Source organism: Caloenas nicobarica, chromosome 3 (assembly GCF_036013445.1).
Source record: "Caloenas nicobarica isolate bCalNic1 chromosome 3, bCalNic1.hap1, whole genome shotgun sequence".
Lineage (NCBI taxonomy): Eukaryota > Metazoa > Chordata > Aves > Columbiformes > Columbidae > Caloenas > Caloenas nicobarica.
Window position 1 is genome coordinate 13,887,955 of NC_088247.1, and position 26,137 is coordinate 13,914,091.

At 36.5% G+C, this 26,137-nt stretch overlaps 1 protein-coding gene across 1 annotated transcript in view; it reads left to right on the plus strand.

Moving 5' to 3' along the window:
• Window positions 1–26,137, plus strand: part of NBAS (NBAS subunit of NRZ tethering complex) — a 189,320-nt gene that overhangs the window by 154,030 nt on the left and 9,153 nt on the right. The window contains 3 exon segments of the mRNA XM_065631127.1: window positions 12,544–12,683; window positions 19,396–19,540; window positions 25,919–26,047. Of these exon segments, the coding sequence (XP_065487199.1) occupies window positions 12,544–12,683; window positions 19,396–19,540; window positions 25,919–26,047 (414 nt within the window).

The window sequence follows — 26,137 nt, forward strand, 5'->3', positions numbered from 1 at the left end:
TACTAATCCTCTTAGTCAGACTTCACATATATCAGGGAGGGACTTAATATTTAATTATGCTCTAGGTGTTGTAAGTAGTGGTCCTACAAATCAATGTGCTGCTGGGAAACAGGCCAGCTCTTAGAAAATTAAAAATGTACTTCATGAAAGCAGCTATCTGTCAAACAGTCAGAAACACAGCAATTTCCCATTTTCTAATGATTAGTTAACAAAATTAAAAATTCAGGGGTCCTCATTTTTTAAAGGCTTGAGAGTCTCTAATTTGCATTCCAGTACCATCCCATGCTACTGGACGGAGGGGGCATGTGTTGTTTTAATGCCCTTGATGAACTGTTATCTGAGCTCTTCAGGTTTTGTAATTTTCTAGTTAACTGGTGCATGAAAAATATGGGTCAAAATACTGACTTTGTATATTAAAAAAATGGGGGGGGGGGGGGTAGAAAAAAGTGGTTTAGAATGTTCCTATCAAATTTTTGCTTTATCCAGGTAAGAAAGGAAATCCATTTGTTTGCATATAATATGTAAAAATATACTCTGTAATGACTCACCACACTGTCTAACATGTGTAAGGTATCAACTAACAGGTTATGTGTGCGTACATAGTCATTCAGTTCAGTGACCAGTTACAAGACATAAGTTACAGTAATAAGACTGAGAGTTTTGCCCCAGTAAGTTACAACAGCACTAACAAAGCCTCTGCACGTAAACCAAGGGTTACTTTAAGATAAGAATAATTGTGAAGCTTCTATAAGACACACCTTGTCCTAAAAGGGTTGTTTAATTATTATGCAAATGCAAAATGTAACTACTCTTGGCGTGCCACTTAAATGCAAATAGCTTTGCCATTTAGAGAAGGTAATGTCATTAGGCTTTCCCCTCACATTGTTATATTATGTTTTTTTCATGATCTTGGGGTATACAGAGCTGCTGAGGGCTAAGCATTTTTGAAAACTGGAAGGGATTTCTAATATGAATTTAAGACTGTAACTTTAGGCAGCTTTTTAATTTTATCTGTTTGGTTGTTTCCCCCCCCGCCCCCCTAAAGTTTAGCTTTGAAAAATTCCCAGATTAATTTGTATTTGTGTTGTGTACATTCCCCACACATCTGCTCTTGTTTCGTATAGACAATTTATAAGTACCATATGCAAGTTTTACGTGTCTTAGCAACCTTAGTAATGTCTACATTAACATAATGACTTTCTGATAACTTGAGTATGGCGGTCAAATGTCCATTGCTCTTTTTCCCTCTTCCCCCAGTATATGAAGAATTTATATCTGTTTACATGGTATTTCTTCATATGACTTCATAAAGAAAGGCCTCAATTCGGTGTCTTGTGTTTTTCAACTTTTTCCCATTGCCTTTGCTTGTGTCAGCTGCACTTAAACCTAAGTATTTGGAAATCAGAATGAGATTTAAGAATTCTTATGTTGTTTTGCTGAAGTAATTTATCAGGTAACAATGACCTGTATTTAGCTTCACCTGGCAAAATATAGGTGAAGGAGCTATACATGTTTAATCCTCAGCCATCTTTTATTTGTGAAATATGCTTAATTAGAAGAAAGATTTATGGTCCTATCAGCTTTGAGTAAATTTGTTACAACATTGTTTGTAATTCTAGAGACATTGTTTCTCTACTGGTAATGCATAAAAATCAAGTTTAAGAAATTTAATTTAAATTTTAATTAATATTTTGAAACAGTAATTTCCGTTCCTTGAAGATGCAATTTATCCATATGCGAACATGTGAAATGTATTTTTTTCTAGGAATATAAATTGTAGCGTGTATGATTAATTAAATACTTTAAGATGCAAATTAAATATTTTCCATTAACTATGCAAGTAAAACAGATAAGACAGAGTGGAGAGAAAAACAGTACAGCTTGAGTGAACATGATGGTTTTGAATGTGAGCCCTGGGTGCTCCGTATTCTCTGGCAGGCAGCAGTTGCTTCAAAGGGAGATAAGAATGCTCTGGAGTGGATTCACGGGTGATAATCCACTTTCTGTCAGAGGTCTTCTGTAATGAAGGTATAAGTGGAGAATGATTTAAGTCTTGCACATTCTGCGTCTATCTCAGTTTCAGAAAAATTAAGAGCTCTTTGGTGATGTATTCAGAGTTCTGTGATTATGTTGCAAAGAAATTGGTGGAACCTCGCGTGTCTCTCGCTAAATGTTTGGCATTGGTGCACTTACAGCATTGACTGTAAAATTTTGTAGAAGAATTTTTTTTTTTATTTTTTATTTTTTTGCCTCTTTATGTGATTTGGTATGTGGTGGTGGTGTGTGTTTTTTGTGTGTGGGGTGGTTTTTTTTGTTTGTTTGGGGTTTTTTTAATAGGGTAGCAAAATCCAGAAAATCAAAGTCTCTGCTCTGTTTTATGTATTTCATCACTTTTTTCCTTATTCTGTTGTTTACTGGATCTACGTAAACAATTCCAGTCATGTAACCTCATCCGCAGTGTTATCGATGCCTGTAACTATTCTCCCTCTATCTCAGAGCCCACTCTGATATGCATTATACCTCCTGAAAGGAGATAACTGCAGAAGTGAATGCAATGTCCTTGTGGAAACGAGCAGTCCATGCACAGACATCCCACCGCCTGGATTGCTCTCTTGACTTCGGCTGTACATCAACCAGAGGTCTTTGTTTTGCATTCAGTGAGGTTCAGGTTCCTGTTTTGACTCAATGAAGATAATTTAGCATACTAGAAAATGTGGTGGCTTTACCATTGTTATGTTTTATTTGCCATCATATGGTCATTTACTTTGCATAGATTTTTTTTTTCTTTTGGAGTCAATTGAAGCTTGCTTTCTACAGTGTCATTGGGAAATGTAAGCTTTTTGTGTGCAGTATTAACTATTCAATGCTTTCAGTCCTCCAAAAACATCACTTAATGTATATAAGCATTGAAGCAGTCATGAAATCATGAGAAATTCTGCTTTTTACCTCTACTGTTTGATCATAAACTGTTATTTGTTTGCATTTTTTGTTTTTGTTCCTGTTAGTGGATCAAGTTTTTCAGTGGTTTCTAGTCAGGCATGTTGTTAAAAGCCTTTTGAAATTATAAGTAAATTATAAAATTGTTTTTCTTTAGACATTATTTTGTTAATAACTTAAATGAGTTTTTTATATTAAGAACTGTGATGTTCAGTTGATGCTATGCTTTTTTTGAAACAGTTTTATCTTATCCATCAACCATTTTGCTAGCTGAAACTTTTTATTTAGAGGTCTATAAACTCTGTATCATCTGAGGAGCCCCTCTCAGGTATTAAAAGTAGTTCTTACTTCATAATAGTTTCTGATAGTTCATTTTGATTGAGAAAGTCAGGGTTTTTTCCCCACACTGTTGCTTTGACTACAGAGACTCACCTATAATTGCTGTGCCTGCTAGGACTTGTGACTACATCAAATCAAAAAGAAAACCTCCATTTGCAATACTTACATAATGCCATTTAGTATGACTGTTGCATGACGCTGCCTGCCGCCTTCTGATTATTTTTATGGCTGTGACAGAGCTACTCATTTATTTCAATTTTTACAGCTTAAATAGATATTACTTCACGTAGGAGTCAACATCAACAACATGGTGTTCCTAAAAGAAGGTATCTTAGTTTATTGTGGGTTGTTCTGTTTAAAAATGCATCTTTAATTTTGTCAGTTTAGCCTGTCTGCAGGATGACATTTTGGAAAGGTTAATTTTGACAAGTTTTCATTTACATGAAAATGGCTTTTAAATTCATTTTTCCTCTATTAGCAAGAATTGCAGACTTTGATTATCAAGACAGCAGTTATACATACAGTTGAATACACATTGCTTCTTGATGGTAGTGATGATCAGAAAAGGTAAATTGAAGAGCCACTTGTACAAGGTATGAGGCAAAATGGCTGATGGTAATTTAACAGTTTAAAGTAATATTTAAGGATTAAAATCTTGTCATTCCCAGGCTGCATCTTCCAACACCCTTTTCTGTTCTAGATGTAGAGTATCTATATTATACATAGACCATGTGATATGAAACAGTTATTAGTAGCTGGCACATACAAGTAAAATGGCTTAGATGTTTTTAAGTCCCTTGTGTTGCACAGATGTTAGTTTTAGCCATGATTTACATAGATCCAAATTATTACCTATTATCTGACACCTAGTCAATATACATTTTAAATTACATGTATGTTAATCCTGTCTCAGCTTTAGCTAGCTAGTTATATAAATCTTTCAAAGGCATAATTTTTTCTTTATTTGTCCTTATCTCTCTATCAATATCTATGTAAACTCTTCAGAGGTTTTCTCTGTGCTGAAATGTATTTGCATATTAGGAGATAGTCTGCAGAATACAAATGAATGGATTTTATTTTCTGCACGAGTTACACATTTTTATGCATTAGGCAACACATTTGTGTTTACTGACTCTATATGCATTTCTTAGTGAGCTGCATATCAAGCAGATAAGAAATTAAACAATATATAAATCAGTTTGGAAGAAAAAAGTTCTTGGATATTTCTACTCAACAAGCAACTTAACATGTGTCTGAGTCTTTGTTTAATTCATCACCAGTAGACTTCTGGTTGATTTGTTTTTATGCTTGGTTCCCATAACTTGCTTATGCTGTTCACTGGCTTGAGTCTGAGCAGGATTTGACCTGTGAGATTATGCACATCCCTCTAGTACCTGTGTGCAGCAGGCTTCTATGTGTCGTCAGCACTTATATTCATAATAATTTTAATATGTGACGCCTGGCTTTGGGGGAAAGTGCAAGAAAGCCTGACCTCAGAATTCTCCCTCCTTTAAGGCAGAAGGTATGGGTTCTGAACACACTTTGTCATGCAAAAGTCTTGACCTCAGTTTTAATTTTGTACTGATTGCTCTAAGATTGGTGTTTCGATAGCAGACACTTCTTTCTGGTCTATCAGGCAGTGGCTGTTTTTCCAAAATCTGGGTCATAGCAGCCAACGTTCCATTTGTGAGTTCAGGACTTGGAATATTGTCCACCAAGAACTCCTGTCTGATTGGTGGTCTTAAACTGGGATGGAGGGGAGATGCGAAACAGGCGTTTGCGTTGCTGTCTCAGGTTATATTCCCCCTAGTAATGGAAATCAACAGCATTCTGAATGTGCTGGAGTTTTGTTTGTTTTTGTTGGTTTTGTTTTGTTTTGTTGGTTTTTTTTTTTTTTTTAAGTGGAAAACATGGGCTGAACTGCATCATGGCATACAGATTTACTGATTTTCCTCAATAAAGTTGTTGCGGTTTATTATTTAGGATAACTCCGTAGGCATAGCTTCAAAAATGCTTCTTTCAAGCAAGGGAATTTAATCTGCAACATTGGTCCAGGCTCAAAACCACTACAGTGTTTTTTCATAAAATAGGACTATATTCCATCATGCTGTGGGGGCATTTGTGAGCCCAATAGAACAGTTTTTAAAAGTTACCATCTCTCAGCTTTGACTTAGTACCATGTAATATATTTCCATTTACCAAGATCCAAATTGAATTGAAAGTCAGATTATCCACATGTGAACTCGGGCAGATGGAAGAAGTAAGATGAAAAAGTCTTATTTAAAACTGACAGGTTTCTCTGCCACGAGGGGAGTATATTTGGAATATATTTCTAGGAGGTAAAACTCATCTGTGCTAAAGGAAAGATGGACTTCTCAAATGACACCCATTGGCATACCACTTTTTTTTTAATGTAACTCGGTTCAAAGGTAATCTTGCAGTTTGTTTTTACTGGTGATTTTTCACATTCGTGTTCATTTTCAGTTTGTGCAGACTTTTCAGTAGCCGCATAAATACCAGCAGAATAGGGAATGATGGACCACAGGTTGACCCAGAATGGGAAGATTAAATTCTTCAGTGACCAGCCCTGTCTGGCCTGTTTGTATAAGAAGGACAGTATTTTCTTTGCTGATTTGCCTCATTAGATTGTAAACTCCTTAAGACAAGACTTTTGTATTTTTGTGCCATGAACAGCACACCAGGATGGCAATTAGAGAAATTCTATCAAATTGTTATCAATGCTTTCAGTCATTGCTTGTAAGCCTAGCTAATCCCTGCCTAATGAGTGGAAGCAAGTTTTAGCATCAGCATTCCCCATCTCAAATCTGAAGAAAATCTTTCATGTCAGATCTACCTATCAATTTAGAATGAAGCACAGATGAATTCTCTACCACTAGAGCTTGGATGTCAGGTGGGGAGGTGGGGAAAATAAATAGAAACATAGTGCATTTTACAAGGGACTCCTGATGAATTGAAAATGTGCCGTAGCAATAAGGGACTACTCAAGTGCCTGCTTAGTGTTTCTGTTTTCAATGCCGTATTAATTCAAATTTATGCTGCAGTGAGGAACATGAACATATTTTGAAATATTTACATTTACAATCTGGTGGATGTAATAAAATGAATTTTATAATCCCGTAAATCAGTAGGGTTTTGGTTGCAGCTCTTAGAAACCGCAAATGTCTCTGCTTTAATACAGAGAGTTGGTTTTAAGCATGGATGCAGCTTTTCTCAGTAAACAAATGATTATAATGAAAGAAGATATTTTTTTCTGATTTCTACATCTCAATTCTTTGGCTACAAACACACCCTTATCAATTTTATGCATGTCCTTAGAACATTAGTTTTAATAGTGAGCAAGGTCTGTTGATGAAAATCATGGCTTTGCCATGTTCACAGGGAGTAAAAATGTAATTTGCAGAACAGATTTCATTGGGCAGAAGGAGGCAGAGGTCTGTCTAGATTACTTTCCTTGCTCACCATTCTCATATGTAACTAAGCAGCTTTTTGTATTTTATCTCGGGGAAACAAAGGTTTGGATTGGCTGGATCTTTTTATTGGCATTTCTATTTCTTCAACAAAACCCTCTCTAGGTTATCAGCCATATTGATCAGTGACAGATTCTCAAATTATATAGCTTTAGCAATAAAACATTTATAACTCTATCAGGTGTGTCTGTCATTTACGATTGTGAGAATATTATATAGTAGATATGTATGCCTCAAGGACACAATTAGGATACATATATATTCCACTGTTGCTGTCAGTAATGATTTTAAACTAACTTCACTTTCAAGATTGACATAATGTACTGAACTAAATCCTGTGGACTGCCATGCCAAAGGTTTTCTTTATCAGTCATGTATTATGTCCACAACTTTATTTAACCTTATCATTCTTCAAGTGTGTCATCGTACAGTGTTTATAAAATACTACAGACCAAACTTTTGAGGGAAATTTTCATACTGGGACTCCTTCATGTGTGTCACGTGTGATAAGTATCTGTAAAGCAGCAACAAATCTGTGGAACAAGATGATGAGTCAAAACTTTGCACATTGAAAGTGGATAAAATGTGTTGAGCGGTTTCAACATTTTGGGCATCTAATAGAGGGAAGAGGACTATATAAATCTTCGAAATATTTTATTATCAGGCAGAACAGTTTGGGGAGGGATTGTAAGTGTGTTAAGTTTTTATTTCAGCACTGGATATAAAGAACATGCCTTCCAAGTTTGCTCAGGATGGCTGAAGTCAGACAAAGGCTATGTTTGTCCTCAGGTACTGTACAGTTGAAGAGATTACAAGCATCTCAACCAACTGCCAGATTCCTCTTATCGTTTAGACTTTAGCAGTAAAGCACCTGTGCCCATATAGTTCACATGTTTTTTATATAACACCAAATATTTTTAAAAGCTTGTAGGAATTCTGTCTGCTGTAACTTCCTACTAGCAAAATGATGTAGGAACTAAGACATTTTGGCCGATTGTTTGATAAATAAGTGTATTCCAGCACTATTTTTTTCAGCAGTGTTTTAGTTTTCTTAAGATTTGCAAGTTACAGCCAAGTTCAGAACTCTCCCTGTAAGAGAATGGGTTATTGAACATATGCTATGTCAGGTCTCTGCTACTGGTGAGTCGTCTACTTGAGACATGCAAAATAATGTATCTTGGATAAAAATAAAATCTGGCTTTTGTGTTCTAGTGAACCGTAGCTGCTGCACGCTGTAGCTGCAGTTCACACTCCCATTCAGAAATGTTTTTAATTTACTGTCTTGTTCAGTATTTGGAATGGACTGATTTTTCCCTTTATTAAGCAATGATAATATAGGATGAGTCAGAATTCCTTTATGGGCCATCCTAACCACTTAGGATGAATAATAATAAAATAACAGGAGAAACTGGGAATAGATGTAAAAGCAAAGTGCTCAGGAGGAGAACATACGCATAAGAGGAGTTTGCACTGATTCAGACAGCTGGTAGTATCTAATGCAGTTTTAAGCAACACCCAGTGCTGTTTGTGTAGCCTATATTTTGCTTTGTTCATTTCCTATATATTTTTTTAAGGAACATTAACATAGGCAGGTGTTTGTGCGGTCTGGATTTTAAACAGATGTAGTCCCTCGTTGATAATGAAATTGTGTATTTTAACAGTTTAACGTAAGGTTTGGTTTTACTTAATTTGTATTTCATTTTATAATCTATCGTGAGTATAATTTCTAAAATTAATTCCCTTAGTTGACTTTCCCATTGTGGTAAATATTTGTGCAGCCTATTATTTTAATGAAAAACATGAAGCCGGCTGTGTTGTACTGCCGAAGAGAAGGCATGAAACTAGGGAAAAACAAGACAGAATTGAGCAAATCCCTTGTTAAAAGTGAAAGTCCTTGCTTTCTGTTTCCTTTTTTTTTTTTTTCTTCTTTTTTCATATTTCTTTGGAATCATCTGAAATTCAAGCATACTCCTTGCTACCTTCCTCATGATTCTGTTTAGTGCCAGATTCTTCTTAACAGGCACTTGTGCTATTAAGGCTCTGAGCTGTTCATGGCAGGTTATCCTTGCATAGCCTTTGAGTAGTTCAGAAGGATGTTTGGGGGTTTTGTTTAAAATAAAAACCAGGAAAGCTGAGTTACACTATCCCATTACCATGATTTAAAGATGATCACACTGGTAAAAATGCAGCACTGTTGCGTTACAACATTCAGAGTAATCTAAATGAATCATTCTGAGTCGCTGCAGAGGGTGTTCAGTTAAAAGTGGAATTTTTACTCTTTTTCCTGCATTATTACCACAAAACAACAGACTTATCTAACCATGGTAACTTCATCTTAGCTAAATTTCACCTCTGTTAAGATGAATTTTTTTCCTTTTAACACAGAACGTGCTCTGTTTGTGCTGTGTGAGGTGTCTGCTTCCTCACCATGTTCTCCCTCAGCCTTGCAAAGAGGAGACAATACAGAGGAAAACCTATGTTCTATGTGCATATATATATACACACACATATATATATGCATAGCAAATATAAATTAAAAAACCCTTAATTCTAATGTGCTGCTTAAAAGGTATTGCTTTCTTGTAGCAAGGAACTATCACTTTTTTTCATGGTTTGATTGTAACTCCTATTTCTGGAGAATTGTGAGGAAAGAACTAGAGAGAAGGCAAGGTATCTTGTCATTCAAACTATAAAGCAGTGCACAAGATGTTTAAGCCAAGTGCCTTGATTTACTTCATAACAGGTAATATTGCTACTTTACTGCTATTTAACTTTAAAGTGTATATTTGTTTTATAAGAACAACAGTACCTTGAAATGAAGATTTTAAATGTGTTTCTGGTACATAGTGTTGATCTTCTGCTCATTAGGATTTTTCTAGTGATGCTAGTGAGCAAATCGTGCATAGATTTCAATCATCTTGATTGTGCAAAGGCACACACACACAAATTAAATACAGCAGCTTCTCAGAAGGTACAGTTTGGGACATTAGGCAATCTCATTTGAACGAGCAGGACTACTTATTAAAGTGCAATGTGAAGTGTGGACCTAGTCTTTGCAGAGTTGGCGTGTATTTGACGATGTTTTCCACTCCGGAATACTTCTGAAAAATATTCCTGATGCATTTGACTGTGTGACCATTGTGACACAGGCATTCTCAGTGTCTAAGCCTGGGTTTACATCTGAAATTCAGCTTTTCTTTTCAAAAACAGTTACTTTAACAGCCACGTTACCACAGGAGTGAAACACAGATGTATGTGGAATATAGGGACAACTGATAGATGCAGCAGAAGCATAAGATACATTGAGGAAGGGGAAGGTAGCTAAGAATTAAAAGATGGAGGGGTGGGGACTTGAAGGTAGGATAACAATTGTAATTTGATTTTTTTTTTTTTTTAAGTAATCATACTTGTCATCTACCCATCAGCACTGACATATTTTCCATTTATTCCTCTTTCATTAACCTTCCATTTCATCTGTCCTTAGTGCTGCAATTTTAGATCACCACATGCACTCTTAAAAGATAGGCATACTTAGGCGCTATGTCACTACTTTCTAATCTCACCTGTTTCACAGTAAATGGAAGTGACATGCACTTAAAATGCTGTATAAAAAGTGACTTTCCAATAATTTTCTTAAAAATCTATAAATAACTAACACCGTAGAAAGTTCGTTGTAGGTGACTTGAAAAAGGCCATTGTGGAAAGAAGTGTTGCAGAAATGCACACGATGTTTAAGAACAGAAAGTTACTTCTGATTTTCTTTAGTCATATTAATGTGTGTTGTTATGAGCAATAATGTTGCAAGGGTCCAGCTGTCCAAAACACAGGATTATAATGCTAGATTAATTAACCTCATAAAAAAACCTGTAAACCTGTAAAACTGTAAAAAAGGTGCATTATTAGGCAGAATTATTGGAATTCAGCTCATGTTAAATAGGATGTCTGATCTATTCTCATCTATTTTCTGCTACTAATGGCTCAATTTCTGTGACAGCTTTTCTCATCTGTGCTGTTTCTTCCATTTTTACGGTTCTCATTAGAGAGATATGAACATTTAGTCTATGTTTTGAAGTAACATGCTATTTGTGCAAATATACTAAATGTACTCAGTGGACCATCCAGAATGCTACTTACTTGGTTTAAATATTTAAAGAGTTAGTTGTCTGAAAAAGGAGTTTGGGGATAGATGAAGCAATGTGAGAATTTCTGTTGTCTAGATATTACATAATTTGCTAAATATATTTGCTCCTTAGAGGTTAGCATGGCTTATGTCCCTTTTACCCTTTCCTGTTCTCCCTTTTCTTCTCAGCCTGGTGATTTAAATATTGAAGATAATATTTTGTATTAACAAATATAGATGGAATTTCAGAATACTGGAAGTGGGTAACTGATGCCTGCTATGTGACATTTACAGTACAGAAAGGTATATTAGATAGACAGATTTCAGAAACATTTCTTCACTGTGTAAAATGTTTTAGTCTACAGAGCTTTCAGATGTACCCTGGAGACAGAAGTAAACAGTTTTTCAACACTAAGTATTTTAAAGTCACAAATTATGTAGGCAACTCAATAAATGCATCAGTAGTCTTTGTTTTCCAACCTCTTGAAAAATTTGCCCTTGATGTATCAGAGTTGCTTTGAAAAGATGGGAGCACAATCTTTAATCTTTTAGAGTAGCTGTGGAACTAAGGAAAACTTTGTCCATCTTTGATGTCTTAGAACTGCTTGGGCTGAAACGGAAAAGTTAACAGTTAATGCTGTGTATCTTCAGCGGAATTACAGATGGAACTGAAGTGCTTGATATCCTGGAACTTCTCAAAGTTTGGAGGAAAAATTCAATTTTAGAATGTGTTAATAACACAGAGGAAGCTACCTTGTTATTGTAAGAAATTTTTTTTAAACTCCAAGAACTTTCGTATATCAGGTAGACAGTGAATTCCGTTTTGTGAAAGCCCTCCTAGTGTGATAGCCAAACTTTTAAATAGAAGCTGCTTCTCACTTAGTGGCGAATTGGTTCTCATTTACAGCAGCTTTCCTTCAACAGTCAGACCTTTTACCTTGTACTTTTTTACCATGTGAACTGCAAGCAGTAATTATCTATAAAACAACCTGTCATCAACTGAAGTGAATTCCAGTCCTGGAAGAAGCTGCAGGTTTTGAACTTAGGTGGACATTTTTCCTGAGATAGTCATCTGGTGGCTGGGGTTTTGTTTTTCTTAGGTTCGAACACCTATATTGAGAAATCTTACAGTACCTGTCAGTAAATGTTCATCACTGGGTAAATTAATTTAGAATCATCTTTCAGGCTCTTTCCTGTGGGAGAAAAGATTAGGTGCTGTAAATTGAGATAAAACTATTGAATTTTCATAGGTGAGTGAGTAATATATATTAGGGAAGCACTAGATATACCTATTGTTTAAAAAGACATATATTTGTGTGTGTATATGTCTATATATCAAGAAAAGGAAACAAAAGGAATTTTTGGTTGGTTGAAGAGCACAGACATAAGATCCCCTGAACTCATCAGTGGAGGTACTTGTGTGGGGTTACATTGTGTTAGGAATGTACAGCTAAGTCATTTGCCATCATTGTGTGTTCTCCTGTTTTATTTGCTTGTAGTTGAAAATGAGAGGTAAGAAAATGGGTTTGTGGGAAAATTACGATCACTGTGGTCCTGCATTGTTTTACAACAGTGATATCCTTCACAGATAGTTTAATTTTTAAATCATTGATTTCTTAAAAAAAAAAAAAATCACAACTTTTTCTTCCCCCCACCCAGGTAGAGATAACAGATGTTGAAAATGAAGAAAAAAGATATGCTCTCTTCCTTGGACTTCTTGAGTCCAGTCACAGTCCATCGGAGTTTCAGCATTTGGTTTTACTCCTTCAAGCTTGGCCACCAATGGACATGAGCAATAGGTAAACATTTCTTCAAACAGTCCTGTAACTAGAGTTCTAAGTCTTGCTTGATAATATCATGTTGTTTTAAGTCAGTGAATTCAAACATGGCTAAAAGGAGTATGACCTTTGGAAGGGCTCATAGTGGGGAAAAATAAATCATTTATTTAAAGCAGAATTGAATAATCAGTTTCTTGTAAAAACTATCTATGCATAGGTAGTATGCATCGTGGAGGAGGCAGAAAACCATTTTATTGCCTGAACTGTTGCAGAGGAGGTTTTACTATTAATATCTACTTAAATTTAAAGTTACGTGTTTTGCTCTTATTTTTGGCAGCATGTAAAAAATCTATAAAAAGGAATACAAAGTTCTGACTGTTTTTTTTCCATTCAAAGTTATACTGTATAGAAAAACCTTTGAAAGTCAATGTTCAGAAGGCTGCGGCAGACAGTCTGCAGGAGGTCTATGAGGGTAATGGTACCAAGCAATGGTGCTTCTCTTTTCTAGATCCAGTACCTATTACTTCTGTCTCTGAATAAAGTATCCAAAAGTAAAGAATATATATTAGGGGAGACATATCCTAAACCACCAATTTAAAATGAGAATAACTATTTGAAACTTCAGCATTGCACCTGTCAGAATGTGTATTTACTGAAAGTGTTAGTTTGGAACATCTTAACTACATTATTTTTTTACCAGTTCTTTGGTTTTTGTGTGTGACTTACTGAACATATTTAAAGGTAAAAAATTTAGCTTTTCTATTCTATAACTGATGATCACTTCTGAGATGTAAGGATTTGTAAGATTATGTTATGAGGCAAAAGTCAGATATATTTCAAGCACAGCACTAATATTAATTTTTGGGTAGTGATTACAATGTGCCATGTTTTATCTGATGGTAGCGAGGTTAGACACATTAAACAATGTTTCCATTGAATTACTTTGGAATATTGATTACAACCTGTTTTAAGTTGAGGACTATGCTCCCCAAAGTGTTGATGTGCATTGATTTGTCAGAAAAGTGGCTATTTATGAAAAGTAACTCTTTTGTGGACTTGGAGAGAACTGGCCCATTCGAAGGTAATTTGTAAGGGTTATTCACCTTCAAGCCTGCAGCTTGTTTGCAATTTCTGCATAAGCATTAACCTGAATTCTTTATGACAGTTTTATGAGACAGAAATTGTCTTCAGTGCTTAAAGAAGTACAAGGACTGCTATGTAATCTGTCACAAATTCATATTCAACTTTTCTCTTTAGTTTTGTTTTAATCATAATTGAAAATTGGATCCTCACAGTGTGTGGGAGCTGTCAAACTTTAATGTAGTGCTTAGATTAAAAAAAAAAAAAGTTTTAAAGTTATGGAACAAAAGGTCAAGTTAAATATTGCTGCAATTAGCAAAATTGTTTTTCCTTGGGTTGAACAGAAACACTAAGAATTTTGTGAAAGGTGCAAACCCTTCTCATATATAGACAGTTCTTGTCTACTACTCTGCAGGAGAGGAAATTAAAATAATTTAATTTTATCTCCCACTTGGTGTTCTCTTCCTTCAGGCTGACTTCCTAAAGAAAAGAAGAAAAAACAAGAAGTACATGTGATTCGTAGTCATAAATAACAGCGGATTACATTTCAGAGGTGGGATACCTCTTACTACCAAGAGTGGTGCAGTCTGAAAATCTGCACGAAATACTTGGATCACCTGTCTCATAATTCATATAGGGTCTAAAGTAGTTAGTATAGCTCCTAGGCATTTAGTAGTCACAATTCTGACTTAAAGAAATCAATTTGGCTAAGAGGCCAAGAGAACAGGGTAAATTATTTCACGACCTTATATGTCATTGTGTGATTTTAATGTATTTAGCAATGGCTGACATCAGAAAGGATCTCTGGACATGTCTACTCCACTTGCTCTGCTCAAAGCAGAGTAGGCCGGAGCAGGCCGCTCAAGGCCATTGCCTTGGGTTTTGAAGGGCTCCAAGACTGGAAATTCCAAAACAACTACAACGAAGAGTTTTCTCTTACATTTTAGTAAAATGTGTTTCTGTTTGTGCCCATTGGCTCTTGTGCTGTCATTGAGCATCACTGAGATGAGTCACACTCCCTCTTCTGTACTTTCCCCATCAGGTATTTATACAATTAATAAAATTTCCCCAATCCTTCTCTTTTCCACACTGAACTTGTCCCAATTCTATCATCTCCCTCAGCCTCTGTGCATGGGACAGATACACCAATCTCTTCATCTTTGTGGCACTTCCCTGGGCTCACTTCAGTATGTCCATGTCACTTTTGTACTGGGAAGCCCAAAACCAGTCTCAGCACTCCAGATGTCTCACCAGTGCTGAGCAGAGGGGAAGAACCTGCTGGCAACATTTGTCCTGATTCAAGCCAGGATGCTGTTGCCTTTCTTTGCTGCAGGGGTACATTGCTCACTCGTGGTCACTGTGGTGTCTATCAAGACTCCAAGTCCTTCTCCACCAAATTCCTTTCCAGCTGGTTGGCGCTCTCTTATCTACAGAGATAATATATTTGGTGTGCAGAAATGTTCTCAAATTTTGATTTTTAGAATCAGTGTGCTGTCATTAACATGAATTTGAGTGAACTAGAGACACCTGTCTTAACAACTAATAGCGCTTCTGAAGTGAAGTTTTGTCCTCATTCCAACCTCCATCCTACCACCTCAAGTATGATTGGTTTTAAAAAGTCAGATACAGCTCTCTTCAGGATTCCTTGATATGTGACAGGATTAATTTCATAAACTCTTGTCAAGTAGATTTTTTTCAACTGCCTCTTGTAAAAGTGTGCTGGGAACAGCTTACATTTCTGTCATTTTGGATTTTATTATTTTGTATTGTTTGAGCTTGTAAATCCTGGCATTATCCGTGCCAGCCAGGAAGCAGAGGCTGTGCTGTAAGGAGGAGGCCCAGCAGCAATCCTTTCTGGTCCTTTCTGCCTCCTTTATCTGAACCTTCTCTCCTCCCTCTCTCCATTGTCATTGATGGTTGCTGTCATATGCCTGTCTCTGCATCTTTGGTAAGGCTGCTGCAAATGTCCTCGGCTCTGGGGTCTCCTTTTATTCTTGCTTGTTCTTCCCTCTCCTACCGCTGTTGCATTCAATTCTGCTTACCAGCCTGGTGGTGTGGTTTTTTTGGTGGGTTGGGGTTTTTTTTGTTTTTTGAGGGGTTTTGGGGTTTTTTGTGTGTGTGTGGTGTGTTTTTGGTTTTGTTTGGTTGTGTTTATTTGGAGTTTGTTTTGTTTTGTTTATGTGGTGGTGGTGTTGTTGTATACATCTTCCTGAAATTGTATTACTGAAAAACCTGCCCTGATGGCTGGGTTGGAATAAGGAGCAGGAACTGTTTGGCTAGTGAGGTTTGCAACAATTTCATTTTAAAGCAAGTTGAATTAAGAAATTCTTGCGTGAAGAGGAAAACTGTGAGCCAGTTGTTTATCCATATGTATTCAGATTTTTTAAAAAATCTTTACTTATTCTTTCCTCTGCTTCAGGAAAGGGTTGTTCTTACTAACTGATTGTTTGCTGCCAGTGTAATGATATGTGCAGGATCTGGGGAATTTAAGTCTAAGTCATCCAAATATTTAGAATTTTGGTTTTCAACCTGACTGTAAATATCTAATACTTAGAACTGAATATCAAGCTGGAAAATACAATTTACATTCTGTAAAGCCTCAAAAGGAAAGAGAAGTAAAACAACTGAAGTTCAGGGATTTTTTAGTAGCCATTTTTGGTTTTTAAGAATTTTTGTGATGTCTCTGTGAATGGTAAGTCTGTGCTTTTTTGTGTTTGAGTTCTTGTATTTTAAAATATTCCGCCTAGACTAATGCTCATTATTCACCTGCAAATGTGATTCTCTTCATATCATAATATGGCACATTGACTGTGAGGAAACAGAAGAGAGAGCTTGGTTGGTTCAGTCAGCACTCAAAGCCATATACTTTTTAAAATTTTATTTTCATACCCGTGTTGTGCATACATGCTTTTCTGTCTAGATGTCTTATATTTAGATGTCATTTTAAGCACTTCATAAAGTTGTGTGTGTGGTGGGGTTTTTTTATGATTGACAGTACCTGAAGCTCTGCAGTTCTTTGGAACTTACAGCCTACATTCAAAATTTATTTCAAATATTGGTAGGATGTTTGGGAACTCAGAAAGACTAGCTTTTAAGGACTCACTAGCTTAGTTCACTTTTCTTTTTTTAACTTAATCCAAATTTTCTGTCTTTTAGTATTGGGGGGAAAAAAAGGTTCATGCTGTATTTTTGGAATAATTACTTTTTTCATGTTGAAAAGTAACTTTTTTTTTTTTTAATCATAGTTGAGCTAAGGTAAAATTCAGGAGAGAAGAAAACTGAATTCTGCCTGTAGGTGCCAGAGTTTTGGTAACTGAATCTTATTTTTATTTAGAGGTGGCAAGTAACAGATATTTGTTAATCGATCTCATAAATATTTGAAATAATTTTAAGGAGTTGTGTTGAGAAAAGCTTTGTATATGTAAATTATATCTCTGATACTTTAAATAAATAAAGCTGCGCATGGCAAGCCTTGTGGTCTTGCATCTTTCTGGTTATTTCTAACTTCTTTGTTTTGTAGTGTGATTTCTGTGTTCGTCTTCTAATGGGAAATTCTTATAGGTTTTCTTAATGTACTCTGGAGGTAGCAGCTATAAAAATAGAAACTAATTATGACTGTCTGTGCCTCTAAGCAAGAGATGGATCACATAGCAGGAGCTGTCAATTCAACCAGTGGCAAAGATGGAGCTGTAGGGGTTTTTTTCTTCTCCTAACCTTACTGGGGGTTCACAGATTAAGTGCATCACGTTCTGCTTGTTGAATAAGCTGGTGTCTTTGGGTTCGACCCATCGGGTTGGAAGGAGAGGAGAGGAGGATCTCGGCTGTTTCCAGCCAGGCTTGTGGCAGCTCTGAGCTCAGTGACTGTGACTGATGGAAAAGTTCAAGTAAGTTGTCAGAAGGAATAAAGATAATGACTTCTATTTAGTTTGCATTCCAAGTTACGTGCTCCTAGCCACCTCTGTATCTGGTGTTCATGTTGGGATATAATGTCAGCTTCATGTGGAGCTGGTTTTGTTTGATTACAACATGTACTTTTGAAAGATGAGCGGGAGAGAGCTTTAATATATGAAATAGTATGTACTGGTAGTTGTCCTCTCCAGAGTTGTCAGACCTATTCCTTGATGTATGTCAGTCCTGCAGACTCTCTTAACAGACTCCATTTACAGTGATATTAATGTGTTGCTCCCAATGCTGCCAAATAATATCTTTGAAAAGCAGCGCTTCACTACTCCTTCCCACATGTGCTGTATTAGTATCTTAATTTGCACTACATTGTAAAACCAACCTGCCAGATTTGGTCTTGCTTGGATTTTTTTTTTTTCTTTCAAGCTAAAATGAAAAGTTTCCTGTGTCTTTGGGAGGCTGATTAATAGCAAAAGAGATGATGAGATGATTTTTAAAACACGCTTTCTGCCTTCCTAAGTTCATGCACAGATGAACATTGTGGTTGCGTTACTGTGGCTTAATACGATCATGATCTAAACTGTGATTGTGCATGATTTTAGCCCATTGTAGATGGAAACTGCAATGCATTAACTTAAATCACATTAGGAAAATGACAGTGTGGATGTGTTCCAGTGTTAGGCTTCATGCTGTCATTTAAAAGCTCTGCTCTACTCCCCGTTTCTGTCAATACATCTGGTCCTAGCAAGGACACCTAACAAAAGTAGCCAAGTATCTCCATGATCTAATGAATAGCACCTGTAGAACAAGAAATATCCCAGCAACAAAACTTTATGGCAGGGGTGTCAAACTCATTTTTGCCAGGGGCCACATCGGCCTCGCGGTTGCCTTCAAAGGGATGAATGTCATTTTAGGACTGTATAAATGTAACTACTCCTACATTTACACAGTCCTAAAATCACATTTGGCCCTTTGAAGGCAACTGTGAGGCCGATGTGGCCCCCAGTGAAAATGGATTCGGCACCCCTGCTTTATAGCAAACATTGCCTTGCCATCATGTGTGATAAATATTACTTGGATCTACTGTCTGCCATTGGTGTAAGTCTGACTGTGTAATAGCGACGTGGCATGAAGTTCTGTGTAGAACGAAAAGAATATTTTAAATATGTGAAACAAATGTATCTGCATCGTATCTGCTAATGAACAAGTACAGACACATGTACTTTCACTCTTCTGCGCTGTTTGGTTGGGCTATAAAAAAAGTTTATTTTTGTTTGTACTTATTGAACCTGAAAATTAAAATGTAAATCTTGAAAGTATTTTCTTTGCTCAGAAGCAAGAGACAGATACGTGAGAGGAAGGTGCTGTTAGAATGTGATCAAAGCAAACAAAATTAGGAATGCTGGATTTGTCTCCCCTCCCTCAATAACATTCTGCTTGGGAAATTAGCTGGTATAAAGCCAGGAGAAGCGGTTCCTATGCTATTCCCATTTGATCAATCTTTATCCGGTGTGTGATTCCTCAAGAATTATAGCAGTGTGTCATAATTCAAAATACTTTAAGCTTCTTTGTTGTATTGAAAGAATGATGGCGTCAGGATAGTAACTTGCCTCAAAACTTTTTTCTTTTTCTTTCATGAGATTGTACCTTACATCACAAAACAGTCAAATGAACGAAAAACACCTACAGAAAATGGAGGTGGGGGTATATATTTATATGCTAAACACATTTCTGTTTTTTTTCTGGGCAGATCACGCACAGATGATAATCCCTGGGTGAAACTGGGAACTGTTATGCTACAGAGATGCCCACCTGAGGAAAAGGAGAACACAGGAAATGAAATTTTGAAAATCTGCCGTTCTCTGTATGAAACAAAGCACATGCTCCCTGTTGAGGTAAGTTTTAACTTTGGGTACCATGGAATTGAGTAATGTTTTGGGGTCCTAACTACAAGAAAGATGTTGCCATACCAATGGAGAGCTAACAAGGTGGTTAGGGGACTGGAGCACAATAAATGCAGAGAGACTGAGAGAATCGGGTTCATTCTGTCTGAAGAAGAGGTGGCTGAGGGAGATCGTACAGCTGTCTTTAAATATCCAGATGAGGAAACACATAGCGGAGATGGAGCCAGCCTCTTCACAGAGATGCGCAGTGGCAGGACAAGAGACAATAGAGACGACTCTCATTACATGCAAGGAGAACCTTTTTCACCATTAAAGTGGTGAAATATTAGATGAGGTGGATGCTTAGAAGAGACATGCAGTCTCCATCCTTGGAGGTATTCAGAACTTGACTGGATCAGGTCATAGGCAATTTTATCTTGTTGGATTTGCTTTGGGTGGGGGCTGGTTGGATTAACTGACCTTTAGGTGTCTGTTCTAGTATAAATTATTCTTTGAAGTATTTATAAAAAGTCTTAAATAGTGCATTGCCATAGGCGTTAGTGTGGAAAAGCTGTTAATTATATAATCAGTAATTTTCTTGCTAATAAATGCATAAAGATTTAGTGAGAAATCCTTGAAAAATGTGTTGGTGATGAAAAAACTAATATACAAGTAATTGCTTTGTAGTAATCATGGTGTTCTGTCTTAACTATGTATGCATACTTCAATACAAGCATCTCTTAAGCATAAAATTACTGAAGTGTTTTGAACGTAAATATTGTATACTAATGAAGACAGATTTGAGAAATGCTTAATAAACTTCACACAACTTTAGAGTAGTCATGTGTATATTTTTAGTAGGCTGATTAATGCCTTATAATCATCTTCACACAATCACGGTCTGTTATAGAAAACAGCTGATGTTAAGACTAGAAGCAGAATAGAAACAACACGTTCTGCTTAAAATACAGGCAGGTGGAGTGTGTTGTGGTTTTTTTTTTTTTTTTTAATAGTCAGACAGATTTGAGTCAAGTTTGAAATCTGTATAAAACATGATTCCAGAAGGTGTCAGAAAGCTGAAATGATAAATACATTTATTAATTCATTCCACCAAAAATTTTCGTGGAAGGCAGGTGTCACTATCCCTGGGACTGGCCTAAGTATACATAGCTTTTCTTTACAAGGCGTTGAGTGGTGCCCCATAGCTTGTACACTTATAACCTTCCTCATGCACAAGAGTAGACAAACTTAGTCAAATTAGAATTTTCTAACTCACCTCAGTGAACCAGGGAGACAAATCCCACCGAGGGTCTTTGTCTTACAGCAGTCAGTTCACCAAGCGTTCTGCTCAAGAATGGGTCATGGTTCACTCAGTTCTCTTTATTGAGTAAACTTTTTTCTTGTATTCCGTAACAAGTTCTTATTTATACACAAATTTGGTCTTGGTTAGCAGCTTTGCTTAGAGGTACCTGCCTTTTTTAATGGTACAGGAGGTTGGAAGAGCTCTCTGTATAGGTGTGAATATACAGATACAACATGAAAGTGCTCTGATCCTCAAGCATAAAATAGCTTTACCAATGTAAAATAACTTTTTTATTATTAGAATGCTGGGCAGCAATACACGTTGCACTGAAATGTGTAAATGTACAGTTACCTGCAAACACAGGCTGTATTGCTTTATGTCTCTATTTGAGAGGAGAGGGGAATGACATGGATAAATTTAAAGTAACTTATTTGTATGCACAGCTACGGTACTTAGTGCACAAATTAGAGAGTTGAGATCGTGTGGCTGAATAAGATGAAAATCTGATTACTGATAATTAACCTGTTTAGATTACTTCACATTTCAATAAATACACTGATGAAAAAGACAGACCTAGAATGACAAATTCTAAAATCTGAGGGATCAGTTTATCACCATAACATTTACCATTCTGAAGTCCAAAGATTGTGATGGAAAAAACGGTTTAGCTTCAAGTCATGATGGTGTAGAAGTTAGGAAAGATGTTTCTTTAGATTTAATGAGAAAGGTTTCTCTCTTTATTTTACCTCCTGTTGGTCTTTCTACTTTTTTATAACCAAGTACTTTTTTTACTGTCTTTTGAGGAGTTGCGTAGCTTTAATCTTTGTATCTGTGGGTGTTTGGCTGGTGTGTGTTTGTTTGTTAATTTGCATTATACAGTGGATAGATTTTTCCATTCCTCTTAGTTGAAATAAGCATTGTCCTATTTGCTTGGAAGGCACATGTGTTTGGACTGTCTGACAACTGCACTGCTTGCAGTCCTTTTTTCTATTTTTAGGTAGTTGTTCCTGGTTTTTACATATGAGTACACATTGTATGTTTTTCTTTGTTCACAGTTGTCTCTGATCACTTTGTTCAGATAATTTAAATGCTGCCCTTCGGTCTGCTTGCAGCCTCTCCAGACACAATATTTGAAAGCATTATGCGGCCCTTAAAACTATCCTTGAAAATACTGAATAATACCGGACCCAAAACAGACTCCTATGAAATCCGTTTTATATGCCTCACTAGTCTTACAGTGAACCATAGATAGATGACTAGAGTTATCTTACAAGGGTTTCAGCTAAATCGTGGTGTTCCAGATTTTGATTTAGGATTGATTTGTCCCTCTCAAGGTACCATTGTGCTGCAGACAGACACTGAAATGCTTCCAGCTGCGTCTTGCAGACTGAAAGGCACTTGTGCTGCTGTGAGCAGTGCTGGGAGCGCTGCCTTGCAGCCCAGGGTTGGATTTCCAGCTGCTGTCCGGAGCAGCAGTGCAGTTATTTGTTGCAGACGTATGAGGAGGTGTTTTTTGGTATTTGGACAATCTGTGCTTGGCAAACTGTCCTGTGGAAAAAGCGATGGAGGCCACTCCAGGCGTTTGCAAGTTGGACCGCACTATTCTAAGCCTTATTTCCCTGGTGCAGAGGACAGTGTTTCATGTCACATTTTTCAAGTGTTGCTAAATTTAAAATATGCCATAGTGATGGCCTTTTTCTAAACTACAGTACCTGGTGCAGGGGCCTTTAGGAGCATGTTTCTGTACAATGTTTTTGTTTTTTCATTGTATGTTCTGATGGTTTTTCTGCATTGGGAGTGTTGGTAGGTCCATAATACTTTTCTCCTTGAGTGCCTGCTTTCTTCCACCTCTGAAAGACAGACTGCATTTCTCTTTTCCAGTCTTATATAATGTGTCTCACTGTCAAGCGTGATGTCTCTTAACTTGAATTATCATTTATTTATGCATTTTGGAGTGAATTTTTCAGCCCCAGAAACATTTTTTTTTTTTAGACTGAATTCGCAATACTGAAGTCTCACCCATTACTATTGTCAGCTGTTAATTGTTCATTTGCCTGAGATCTTTTAATAAGAATAGAAGCTAAAAAGATATTTAACACTTTGGCTTTTTGTTACGACATCATGATTAATGACACACTGATACGCAGAAGTCAGTATCATAAGTGTACGAGGAAAACAGAGGCAGTGTAGTCTTATCTTATAAGAGATATCAAGTGAAGAACAGTAGATAAGTACCCTTCTCCATAAACCACTAGTAAGACTGGCATTAGAATAAAATACCATGTTAGGATAGCTGCATTTTAAGAGGACACTGAAAACTGAGAGGCAAAAGAGACAACCTGCAAAAATTAGTGCACAATAAAAATACCTTGAAGTAGAAGGCTGAAGGAGTGCAGCGTATTTGCTTATCGGAGACCGACAGGTGATTGATTTCATTCTGCAGATATTTTTAGATGGAACAGAAGCTAATAAAACTGTCTTGATTTGCAAAGGCGTAACAAGAACTAGTTGAGTTTAATTTACACTATTTCAGTTTTTAACATAAGATGTGATATTTTGCCAGTAAGTAAAATTAATTGTTGGAATGTATTTTGTAGGTAAGAGTGGATATGTCTGCTAGACATGTTATAATCAGGCACAAAGTTAGGCAAGTCATCTGACTGGTACCTACCTGAAATCTAATGAAATTTAGCTTCAAAATCTGCTAGTGTAAGATAAACAGAAGTTAATTGGATAACGAAGCCTGTTTTCTTACATAAAGGCCTTTACGCCTCTGTGATGAACAAAGCAGATTGTGTTAGAACACGTCTCATTAGAATGTGTAACCAGTACTAGAGTGTAATTGAGAAGCATCTAAGAAGAAAACAAAATGCTGGCATATCATCTGAGTTAAATGTTATTGCTTTGAAAATAGCAGTGTTAATATCTGTATTACTACATTTGCTTGCTGAGAGATAAAATTTTTCTTTATTTTAAAGCGGCTCATTGAGTCAGCAAACTTGGATTCAACATCTGCATCTTTTCTCTCCTTGCCCTGTTGCTTTAAAGACGTACAGTACCTAGTTACATTTTGCAATTTGCTTAGTTTCCTTTTCTTCCTTTCACAACCCCAAACTATGTTCTGAGGTTCTTTGAGAGACCCTTTTTATAGTTATGGATTATTTCTCATGGCACAGCTGCTCCGTTTAGTTTTGAGAGGCTTTCAGAGAGAAAAAGCAAGCGTGGTAAAATTGCTGTTTTGTTCAGGTTGTGTATTTTATGGCTCTCAGAATTTTTTTTTTTCCTGAACATAAGCTACATTTATTGCCGTGGATACACCTTTTCACGAAAAGGAGACATGTAGTGTGAATCTCTAACTTTGCGTTGGGTAAGTTTGCTGGTATGGCAGGCATACTACTGCAAAAGAAATACAACTGAATATGAAATTATCAGAGGTTTAAATAAGCATACAACTGATCAGACAAAGCTTAACATATTTATTTAATCTTCTTATTCCCTGATCCTATATCTGAGGTGTCAAACTCATTTTCCCCAGGGGTCACATCAGCCTCGCGGTTGCCTTCAAAGGCTGAATATAATTTTAGGACTGTATAAGTGTAGGAGTAGTTACAGTTATATAGTCTTAAAATTACATTCGGCCCACAAGGCTGCTGTGGCCCCTGGTGAAAATGAGTTTGGCACCCCGGTCCTATATCATATCCTTCACTTAAAACATCATCAGTAGCAGAACAGAATGCAAGTTGAGAGGAGCAAGTCTGGTTAAGAGAACAAGCCTTGCCTCAGTGACTCAGCGCTCAGTGTGACAGAATTTGTCCTTCCAGGTAGCGTTTCTTGAAGGCATAAATTTAGAAAAGATTGAACAACGTGTAGCCAGATTGCTCTCTGTGCTGGGCAAGGCCAGGTGTCCCTGCAGTGTGTTACAGTTGAAGCATTTAACATCTCTTCGTCTTCAAATAATTTCAGGCTTTTAGGCTCACAGCTACTAAAACTGTGCTGCTGCTAAAAGTACAGTTGCATTATGGTCATCAAATTGTTACACTTGTCGTTAAAGTGTAAAAGATGTAAAAAAAATACATAGGACTTGTATTCTCCCAACTTAATAATTGGCTGATGAGCTCCTTCCACAATTGCTCTTTAAATGTTGGAGTGAAACAGAGAGACCCTCTAAGAGTTGGATACTATTTTCAAGGTGACTGTCATACATACTCAGAGCACTTGGTGTAAGTTGCCCTGGAATATGGGACACCTCTGGTGCTCATTGGGAGGTGGTTGTGACAAATGACCAAAATTCTTAACAATGACTAAAAAGGGAAAAGGGAAATTATAATTTGATTTATAACGTAATTTGTTAGTTGAAATATTTTTAGATGTATCAAAGAATAAATCACTGCAACGTTGGGGGAAAAACAAAACCACAAGTTACATGTAGGAGATTTCTATTTATTTATTTTTAACAAAAGGCCAAGGTAAAGTTTTGGAAATGCACAGTAGGTTTGTTGTTTGTTTTAAAGGTATTTCACTGCCTAGTTTCTTCTTGCAGATGATTTATGATGCTAAATTTGTGCTGTATGGAAAATTAATTTGCTAAGCTTTAGGTATGTATAAAAATTTGTATAAAATTTGAAAAGATTTTGTGACAGAGCTTTATACTGCTGAGCTCTGATCCGTACTGTTATTTGCTCTTTATTTTGTTCATCTTTTATAATTGCGTAATTGAGTTACAGAAATGTCACAGGTGTTTAAGTTTCTTCCCGTGCTTTGCCATATTTCAGTAAGCACAAATATATTAGTCGCACAGAGAGCTGTGATTGCTCTGTTGTTCTTTCAGTAACACTCCAGGTTGTAACGGTGATTCAGTACCTGCCTTGTCTTAATGTAACAAATGTTGCACTTACAACCCTGTATTCCACATTTTTTTTTCAAATTTGTCCTTTCAAGTTTCCAGACTTATTTCCAACAGGGAGTTCATTGCTTTAAAAGTTTGATTTTCATTTTGCATTTCACATAGAATTTTCATAAATTTTAGTGGTAATGATGATGTTAGTATCTCCAGAGATCTCATTGAATGAATTTACTTTTATTTTCAGTGTATAAAGGAATTATGTTTGCTGCTGCTTAACCAGTCCCTCCTGCTGCCATCCCTGAAACTGCTGGTAGAAAGCAAAGATCAAGATCTTCATGCTGTGGCACTGGAGCAGATTACAGCTGTTGCTAAGGTATGAGCTGTTGAATTAACCACCTTTCAGAATTCGAGGTAATACATTAGCTCTTTTATCTTCCTATAGTAAGCAGAGACTATTGAGACT